We start from the raw sequence: 10,916 nt of genomic DNA on the forward strand, positions 1-10,916 counted from the left end.
ATTGATATATTTTGGTGAAATATGACGTAAAAGTAATTGTTTAATATACGTCATTTAATTATATGTCATCAAAAACTTCGCCAAATGTTGTTAATTTGCCCTGCAAAAGATTAGTACCGCAGTTATCGTGAAAGGGCTAATTGTAGGGTAACCTTGTTATCTTTTCTATAATGTACCAAGACAAGATAAGCTAAGCTTTATTTAGGCTGAAAACTACATTAAAATTTAAGACAAATGGAGTTCAAAATATAGAGGGGAAATACATGTATGAGACATACATAAACACAAAAGAGATCTTACCTGGGCTAGTGGAACAAGTGATTGCAGTTCTTGCCATTACACATGCTAAAATTCGACACTTAAAAAAATTTGTTTTCAGTACAAATGTTGCTGCATGTCTAAAATATATGAATATCTAAAATTGTAATCCATTTTCTTAAAATGTAAGCTATGGACTACGTTTTAACTTACCATTCTTGAAAGCTACTGTAGAAGATATCCGTTTTACAGGTATGGCTCTCGAATGCTTAACATTTTTTCATAACATATCTCATAGATTTTGTCTGATTTTGTCACCTCTCTATTGTTTCCAGGGTCTCCGTGTTTTTTGCCCTGTTTATGAGTCATTTTGTTTACCTTTACATATGAAGAAAATGGATGCATGTAGTGTGAAAATAATCGATGGATGTAGTCGGGAATATTTATTTTCAAATATTGCAACATTTAGTTACTTCAAATAAAATAATAATTCTATGATTCGGTTAAACATCCTCAAAGAAAAGTATGACTTTACCTTTCCATGTATTAAAAATGAACGAACTATATATATAAATCAAATATTATTATTCTTACGTATTAAACCGGTCAGTCTTCACTCAGAGTAAAACAATTAACTGTTTTCAAATCTTTATCTATGATGCTGATAAGAACATTTTATAGGTGCTTTAATTCAAATACAGCTTGTTTTCATGAACAACCAAAAATATTCTTAACTTTTGATTAAGACATTTCAACATATTGGAGCTAAAAGGACGACCAGGGGTCATCCCATTTTCATGTGTCATTTAATTTACTTTCAATCTTCCCTGTTAGTAAACAAATATCCTGCGATGAAAGTCGATTGAACTTTCTGCCGGTAGGTGAAAGCCGGGATACTGTCAGTAATGCCGCTCACATCGATCTCGTGAAATACTCTTTTCTTCCTTTCCCCATACCTTGGCCTATCTATGCTGTGTGTGGATTTACTTTCCAAAGCAATTCATTATCCGGCAATGTCCAATGTAGAGCTGCAAATAAGTATTTTTATATTGATGGATGAGTTTGCCTCTCACGCATGCGCATTTCGTAATGATCTCGTATCTACCTAGTAGTTTTTGTCCATGTCTTTGGTCTACTTAGTTGCGTATACTAAAAATCATACCTACCGACTGGTGGGGGAAAAGTCCTTTACTTTGTTTAAGACATTACAAAGGTTTCTTTCATCAAAAACTTGTGAGTAGTGCATCGACTATGTAAATATATAGAATTCTATAGTATACCGTATTTGGAAATCAAAGGGCAAACATGGATTATAAGCCACCAACAAAAACATTAGTGGACCCAGAATCTAAACTTCTGTACAACAACGATTCTTCCACAAAGTACGATACTCAGGTGTTGTATGAAAATGAGGGAACACACCAAAAAAGGTATGGAACTAACATGTTACATTTATGCGGAAAAGGGCTAAAACAAAATCTTATTCTGGTTCTGTTGCTGCTGTCGGTGGTGTTTGGGTGTGCAATCGGATTTGGGATAAGAGCAACAGGGAAATTAACAAAAAGAGAAATTATGTATTTGCAATTTCCCGGAGAAATGCTGATGCGCATGCTCAAGATGCTCATACTGCCATTGGTCATTGCAAGTTTAATTGGCGGGATCGCGGGACTTGACGCTAAAACATGTGGCAAAATGGGGTTGAGAACAATGGCGTATTTTGGCACGACTACACTGTTGGCTGTTATCCTGGGTATCATCATGGCCGTCTCAATCCGACCCGGGGCTAATGGCGATGACACAGAAATCCCAAGATACGGGGAGTCAAAAAAGCTGAACTCCGTGGATACCTTTCTGGATCTTATCAGGTGAGATCGGGAAAACCCTCACAACAACCATGTATTTCGGTCATTTTGTATGTTAGCTACACTGTAGGTAATGAAAAATAAATCTTTGTTGAAGACACAATACTCAAGTATAAACCACAGAGTTCCGTTAAATACAAAGATCATCAAAATTATTACAAACTACTCGCACGCTTCTAATTGAATACCTCGGAAAAGCATGTTAAGAATTGAAAAAGTTGAAATTGTTCACGATACAATAGCCATGTCCTAGTTTATCAAATGTGCTTAAATGAGCTTAACAGAGTGATAGAACTGGATTGAAATCAAAGTCAGGATATAAAGAATATCAGGGTGTTCCATCATTTGAAATTTTACTGTGTTGCAGACTTTTCGCGAAGTACTAATATTCGCGGTATTTTTGCGATCAAAATCGCAACGAAACCACTATTCATTATAATTACAAGAGCAAACACGCACACACAACTTTTTAAAATCACTAATAATTCCATACAGAAATAGTATGGTATATGATATTGCATATTTGATGTATAAAAAATGAATTAATGGATATTGAAAACATTAGAATGCCTCCAATAATGCACATACTATAACACAAACTAGAAGTTTAAGATTTTTTTTATTCCGCATAAGATGCAGCTTGGAAGGCTGAAAGAATAGCTTTTATATGAAGACATTATTGAAATAACATTTATAGGAAGTCGGGGCACATTGTCATCAAAAATCTCTTTACAAATAATACAAAAATTAATTTTAATTGGTTGGCAATGATTTTTCTGCTGGCGTTTGGATCCCTTATTATCTATGCACAAAAGATCTCATTATTCAGAATAAGCATACATCAGTAGAATATTTAATCTGGCTTACAACACTATCAAAGACAATACAAAGGTCACAGAAGCCTGATGATAATCTACATTGTTGTTACGGTGCTGCCGACATTCCATCTCAATTTCCCTGTATTTCACCCGCTGCACGCCATGAGTTATGAAATATTTACAACATCCGCTGGTGGGTCAACAATACAAAAAAATGTCAATTTTGTTACCATGTGGCAAGATTAATTTCTAGCAATTATAACAAAACAGAATTCTAAAATCAAAAATATCAACGTAGATAATAAATTGTCTGGATCTTGAACGTAAAAAATACTAATTTTGCGTTATCTATTGCTTTTATCAGCAATTGAACGTTCTTTATGTGACATCAGTCCAACAGCGAATTTATGGTGTTCTCTTTTAATTTGATGAATTACCGTTTAATTCCCGTTTCCTTCATTATGTAAAAACAATGAAAACGGTTCTATTACGTACATTTTCACGATTAAACGTTAAATTTTGTAATCTAGAGTTTGTGAGGGAACATATAACGAGGCTTTGTCCATATTTACGTTAGACATGAAAGTGATCATTTTCATCTATAATTGATTAGTTTTTCGCGCTACTTTGAAGACTTTCGTGACGTAAAGTTCTTCTCTTGCGAGTACTTCGAACATTTTTCTCACGAGTCAAAATAAAAAAAGAAAGTAATGAGAGAAGGTCAATCGACCAGTTCCACCAATATCTGAGTCTCCTTGTATATTAGTCAAAGCTTCTTATTGATTACTGTCCCCAAACATTGCTGTAATCGACTAATTAAATGCGCTGCAGCTTACTTCATTCAATAACACAGCGTAGCATTCCGGATATTAGAACCAATGTGGAGTCTAGATTTTAGAATTTGAGGTTCTGTGTCTGACATTTGACAAAAGATCCTATCTGATCATTACCCATTTGATTTGTTTTGCTTTCATTTTTTCTCTTCTAAAGAGCTTTTAAAAATGATTTGTCAAGTAAACATACGGATTTCTATTTCTGCGCCGTTAAATGAAATCGTTAAGTAGTTAATATAACTGAGATACACTGCCGAAAGAAGTCAACCGACAACAATTGATCATGTTCTCTAAAATACCCGACAATTATATTTAACCAAAAACTCTGTGCTAATACAAAAAGCTTTAAAACTGATTTCACTTTTTTTTCTCGCCTAACATCAAATAAGATAACGAACTATTTTAAAGATTAACATATATGATGACATTAGATCCATTGATCTTTTTTCTCAGAGATCTTTCCGTGAGGATCAAGCTTAATATGAAGTCCATTTCCGCAAAATACTCCAGAAAATCTTATAGGCAAAACCAATGTGAATCTCTTCAAAAGAATTCAATTTAAAGAATGCTTATTTAAACTCTAACTAGATACGAAAAATTTTCACGATTTTGTTTATTCCTTGTGTCTTTCACTAATTTACAATTTTAAATTGTACTTATTAACAATTGAAAATTGTAAATTACTGAAAGACGCTTGTGTAGAGCTTAAATGATTTGAAACTAAATGCATTTTGAATGAACTAGTAATGAACTATTGTAAACACATATTCCATCTTTATTTGTATATACTCATCTTTTGACCGTTTACGTCAATATAAAGTCAACATAAATTAACTAAGTACTACGCAACTTTTATAGTTCAAATATTTTAGCATACATTATATTGGAATGCTACCTGCGGTCCGGTTTATATTTCTACTTTCGTTACCTCCCTCTGCATAAAGAATATAGTGTTGACTCGAAATAAATTCCGACGGAGATGTTGATAATTTATTGCGATGTGTTGCAATGAACTTTTTAAAATGAAAATTTTTGTTCTGCTTTCAGGAATATGTTTCCTGATAACTTGATTGTTGCCTGTTACACGGCGGTAAGTTACAAGTCACTTATCCAAAATCAAAGAGTGTTCGATTTATAATTCTTGTTCAACTATATTGGCTATAATATTCACTTTGATACATTCTTTATCCTCTGGTTTCATATGAAACATTCCCAATTCTAAAAGTACATTCTTTATATACGGAAATTGTATTAAATGTTTGTACAAACTAATTATAACAAACATCTTAGCCCTTCGTATTCGCTAGTACTAGTACATTGTTTCTACTCGAGAAATAAGTCTCAGCATTTATATACTTATTTTTCTTGTCCTTACAATATCCCTAAACTTACTAGTGTTTAATTTCAGTACAAGACCGATCTTAAGGAAACAAAAACAGTAGAAAATGTTTCCATTGCTCTGGAAAATGTTACATCTGACACAGAAAATACAACCTTTGTCCTGAAAGGTGAGGATTGTATGATTTACCAGTTAGATTTTGTTTGATTCAGGCTGGTGCCATGAGAGGCAAAATGTGTCAGACCTACATGTATATTCTATGGTATAAAGGCAATCTTTAAGCACTTCATTATTAATTTTGTAACAAGACGGTCCCAAGTGTTTATAATGTTTCTTTTGTAATTTTGTTTACACAAACGTATTGCAGATTCAAATTTTTATCAGATATGGAGTTTATATTAAGGTCATACTCAACGTACATTACAACAGCCATACAACAAAACTTACCCATTTATTAATTTTTCATGATATTCTTAATTTATAATCTTAGCACCATTAGATGTTCTTAGACAAAAAATCAGCATACTAGAACATTAACAGAGGTTTTGAAATCAAATGATGAAAATCCTTGCATTATTCAAAAAAAAAAAAAAATTACCAAACATAGTTTTAGCTGGTATTTCCTCAAAATGTATTTTAAAGATGTGTACAGCATTTATAAGAATTATGACAGTGGCAAACATGTCCTTCAATTATTGGAACTTTTCAATTATATGGGCAATATAAAGAAAGAAAATAAATAAACGTTCAAAACTAAATGTACGTAAGGTTGCGTTATGTCCTTAACAAAAATTGTCAAGCAATATGTTAGGTCGTATTCTTTTAATAGGGTTCAGTTACAGAACAAAAAATAAAGATGTGGACCACTGTCTCTTCATGGTCCATCTGGAGTTCATAGTTTTATCATACCATATACAGGGTATGCATGCGAATACAAATTATGTTGATATGAAAATTCAAGGCCTTGTAAGACATGAGTGTCAAATTATCAAAAAATCTTTCACATATATAACTTAAACAATTTGTCAGTTTGTACACCCCCCTCTCGACGGCACTGATTGTTTTAATTTAAGAATAAATTTTATAAATCGGCGATGATATAATGTATATTTGTAAATTGTAAATGTAATTCTGATGATTATCCCTCAATAACCTTCTACATTTTGAAAACAACAGAGTTCCTTGTACAAAAAAAAGATTGAAAGATTTCTTTTGGAAGACCTTAATTGTACATAAAAGGTAAATTTTTAATTCAACTTTTCTTCTAATCCATCAGAGTCTGTCTCAGTGGAACCTTCGAAAGGAGAGACAGGTCAATCTAACATCCTAGGACTGGTGGTGTTCTCTGTGTGTTTTGGAATCGTCATTGGCAGGATGGGTGAGAAGGGAAAGCCACTGCTGAATTTTTGCAACTGTGTCACAGAGTGTACAATGAAGCTGTTTGTGGTCTTCATCTGGTAAGTGCCACTTGTACTAGTATGCCATTTTTTAATCTGTGTGTTGTCTTCATCAGCTGGTAATTAAAGCAGAATTTCAAAATACCTTTATCTGAATGCTTACGTTGCATGTTGTTGTGTAGAGTGCTATCTCATGATCCGGTTTTTCCTACTTCTGATGAGAAGTTGAAAGATGTCATTTTTTCACTAGTTTAATTTGTCTAAAAGAGACCTTGAAAATATTTCAAGGAATTTGGATGTGCCCTGGACAATGCAAAGAAGAATTGATTTTTTTTTTTGAAAGATGGAACCACAAAGCAATAAGAATGATGGCATTTTTCCCTTTTTGTATGAGAGTTTGTCACATAGTAGCATATGTAAAGAGACACAACTACCTGTATATGTTGTCCTTATTTTCAAGATATAGAAATTTATTCATCAGTTTGGCTGAAGTACGAACTTTACAGGTGTCCCTTTATTTTGTGAATAACAAATATATAAAGTTGGACTTATTTTTCTTCATATTTGAAAACCATTCATAGATCCAAGTAATCTTTAGCTAATTTCAAAGATACAAAAATAAATGTACATTATAATGATAGATTGTAATCAGACTGCACATTCATATGCATACAGTGTATATTCAACAAAAATAAACATATCTTTAGGTATTCCCCTATCGGAATAACATTTCTGATCGCTGGTAAAATTGTTGGAATGGCGGACTTTGGAGTTCTGATGACACGTGTCGGTCTGTATTTCCTGACTGTTTTGTTTGGACTTCTGATCCATGGCGCCATTATTCTACCTCTCTTGTATTTCATCTTGACCAGACGTAATCCATATGCATTTTTACGTGGTATTCTGGAAGCAATGGCTACAGCTTTTGGGACTTCAAGCAGGTTTAAAACTGATTAAAGCCATGGACATTCTGAACAAAACGTATCTGATACGAAAAGCCAGAAATTGTCAATTTAAGCCAGGATAATTTCGTTTTTAATAGACATATAGATTTTTACTTTAATATTCAAATTCTCATTAATTCTCATTTACATTACAATTATGAATTCTTATCTGGATTCAGCTCAGCAACAATGCCAGTCACTCTGCGTTGCCTGGAGATGAATAATGGAATCGACCAAAGGGTTGGAAGCTTTGTGGTTCCGGTGGGAGCTACCATTAATATGGATGGGACGGCTCTTTACGAAGCAGTAGCAGCTCTTTTCATTGCACAAGTCAACGATATGGATATGTCATTTGGGCAAATAGTGACAATCAGGCATAATATTTATTCTCTGCCTTCCAATTTTTTTTATATGAGAGTATTTTTTATAGAATATTTCGATGATATTTTAAATTTAAGTCTCGAACCGAAAAGTTACATGTTTAAACTTCTAACTAAAGTTAGTACACATATAATCGTTTTCAGTATAACAGCTACAGCAGCGTCCATTGGCGCCGCAGGAGTGCCACAAGCCGGATTGGTCACTATGGTTATTGTCCTTGCAGCTGTTGGTTTGCCAATCGATGACGTCACTTTGATTCTTGTTGTTGATTGGTTCTTGTAAGTTTCTACAATAGTTCAAACAATTATTTCGAAATATTTTAAACCCATCGATGATATATAATATAAAATGTTCTGCTTGATTTTCAAATTTCAAAAAAGGATTTTTCCTTAATCGTGTTTATGTCATTGCAATCTTTTTTCTGTACTAAGATATTTGTTAACACTTGTGTCGGTGGTGTCATTTAGGAAGATTTGTTTTCAAAGGAATTTTTTCAAAGATATGAATTAGCAGTATGATAGCAATAACTTTTTGTTTGTTTTAAAGCTCTGTACATGCTGTATGCATTTATGAATTTAAATACTTTCATAGGGATCGATTCCGTACGATGACAAATGTTGTCGGAGACAGTATTGGAGCTGGTATTGTTTACCATTTATCCAAGAACGAGTTATCCGGACACAACGAGGACAAAGAAAACCTCAACCTTGTACGAGTTGATATCCCAAACGGCAAAGACGCCATAACAGCGGTGTGATTAGTGGTCAGAATTTTGACACTGAAATATAGTTGGAATATGTTTGTTACACTGTAATCGAATTATATCAGATCACAAGCACCGCAAGACAGTTTTAAGGCTATCTACAATGTAGGTTTGAGTGTTGATGTTAGTATCTGTTTATAATTTTAGACTCTCAGAGTGTTATCCAAGTACCAACGACAGCTAGGAAATTGTTTGTTGATCAGTCTTTTATAATGTATGTGCAATATGTATACATACCTCTACAAGTTATTTGTATTTTTTTATTTCAACTGCTGATATATATGGTGTATGAACAGGTGTAATTATAAGAATTATTGATTATCCCCAACATTGAGTCATTTGAATTTCAGTAATTTGTTGAGATCATTAATTTCAAAAATCTTGATTTGGATGTAATTTGGCATGTTTGGTATAAACTTTTATTGCAATTCTGTATACGAAGTTAAGAGTCGAATGATATAAATATAGAAATTTTATCTATAGAGTGTTAGCCTTCAATGTAGAGAAAATTTCTTAATCAATATCTTAATTAAAGGAGTTTATGTAACATTAAGTCAACAGATTGATTACATAAAATGTAACCTTCGGGAAATTTTCATTTCAGCAATTGTAAAATTTAGCGGTTGCAATATTGTAGATGTCTCTGGTTTTACGAAACATGAACTATAGAGTAACAACGTCTTCAAAAACACCTATATTTAACCTTGATGAACATTTTGTGGCTCGGTCAAATGAGCCAATAAAGAACATTAATTATATTTATATAAAATCATAGAACAATAAATAATAATAATTATTTATTTATGACATAATCATACCAACGTGTTATACTGTAACTCATATTGTCTGTTGCAACAATAAAAATCTACGATATATATACAGATTTTAAGTACATTTTGTACAAAATATTCAAAAAGATTTTGTATTTTGTAATAATACAAAAAACATATGTTTTTGAAGTTTCTTAATTTACCTGTTAATATTCGTAGTTATTTGTATTTTATTGTATCAGCTTATTTATCATCGATATCGTGACAACACGTGTGCACTCAATAGATGTATAAAATCAATTACAGTTGTAATTGATAATTATGATAAACAATTGTAAAGTTAGATATGTACATTTTCTAGATAGTTACATTATTTGAATATGTTCAACATTGTTTTTTGTTCCTCTTGAGACAATTAATTAACCTGAACACAAATACTTGGTATTCTTTTGACTTTTATTGTTAAATGTGATATGTTAGAGAATGTGTGAAAAATCCAAGCTGTGACTTTTCTCTTTTTTCTCATCACGGGTCGAATAAAAAATAAATAAATAAAAGTATTGATATAAAATAATTTACTTCATTCCGTATATTAATATTCATGATATAAATATCTGAAATATACATTTTGGAAAGGGGCCAAAAGTATAGAGCTAAGATAACTAACTAACTAGTTTTTTTCATAATACATGTATTTCAAAAAAATTACATTAAGGATTTTCTTTTTATTAACGAATTATATGATCTTTACTTGGATATATCATAAAGTGGTAGGCATGTTTACTAACACATAGGAAGTTGGAGAGGCAGGGGGTTGGTAGGAGAAAAGATAATGGAACACAATAGGTTAAAAATACCTTACACCTTACATATACATATAACTTACTTATGCGTATATCTGCTTTGAAAATCTTGCAAAAAAATGAATGATTCCACATGTTAAATTGGAATTGTAGATAATGTGTTTAGAGGACAGAAAAAATGTAAAATATTCAGGGAAAAGTATAGTAAAATGTTACGGAGGAAAGAAAGCAGTATTAAAGTATATAAAGCAAGGAAATGGAGATTAAAAATTGTAGAAGAAAGAATCCAGTAGTAAAGTGTTCAGAGGATGGAAACCAGTAGTGAAGTCTATAGAGTGAGGAAACTAAACGAATGAAAGAGATGAAAATAACGAACAGTGATCAATCTCAAAAAGCTACAAACAATACAAATCTGTGAACAGGAAATAAAATATGGACCCTGGAAATTTCTGAGGTGGAATCAGGTGCCTAGGAGGAGTAAACATCCCCTGTAGATCGGAATCAGGTGCCTAGAAGGAGTAAGCATTTCCTGTAGATCGGTCACACCCGCCCTATGAAGTACTACTATAGACTGCATTAACAAACAAGGTCATTATAACAACCGTAAAATTTGTAAAAATCTGGTTTGGTTGTTGAAATCCTTGTAACACATTCAACCTATTTGTCAGTAGCTAGCCTCGGTTGAAAAATTGATCGTACTCAAGACATGCTCTTGCGTATCGAATCAGATGTGAGACATAGACACCAT

General features: G+C 32.5%; 1 protein-coding gene across 1 annotated transcript; it reads left to right on the plus strand.

The window, feature by feature from the left end:
- Positions 1-1,563: 1,563 nt before the first annotated feature.
- LOC133194070 (excitatory amino acid transporter 1-like) lies at positions 1,564-8,589 on the plus strand. Its single transcript, XM_061330016.1, has 8 exons — positions 1,564-2,123; positions 4,819-4,861; positions 5,180-5,279; positions 6,387-6,567; positions 7,215-7,448; positions 7,631-7,825; positions 7,976-8,110; positions 8,424-8,589. Exons 1-8 carry the CDS (start codon positions 1,564-1,566, stop codon positions 8,587-8,589), a joined length of 1,614 nt encoding a protein of 537 aa, XP_061186000.1.
- Positions 8,590-10,916: the final 2,327 nt, after the last annotated feature.

The sequence above is a fragment of the Saccostrea echinata genome, unplaced genomic scaffold (genome assembly GCF_033153115.1).
Source record: "Saccostrea echinata isolate AGI-Se365-2 ecotype Australia unplaced genomic scaffold, CSIRO_AGI_Sech_v1 ptg000028l, whole genome shotgun sequence".
Taxonomy (NCBI): domain Eukaryota; kingdom Metazoa; phylum Mollusca; class Bivalvia; order Ostreida; family Ostreidae; genus Saccostrea; species Saccostrea echinata.

What these genes read in the sequence shown, in the direction of transcription:
- LOC133194070 (XM_061330016.1), top strand. Translation starts at nt 1,564, where the DNA reads ATGGATTATAAGCCACCAACAAAAACATTAGTGGACCCAGAATCTAAA. An exon ending in TTGTTGCCTGTTACACGGCG is followed by an intron (nt 4,862 to 5,179) that starts GTAAGTTACAAG and finishes GTTTAATTTCAG; the next exon opens with TACAAGACCGATCTTAAGGA. An exon ending in GGGCAAATAGTGACAATCAG is followed by an intron (nt 7,826 to 7,975) that starts GCATAATATTTA and finishes AATCGTTTTCAG; the next exon opens with TATAACAGCTACAGCAGCGT.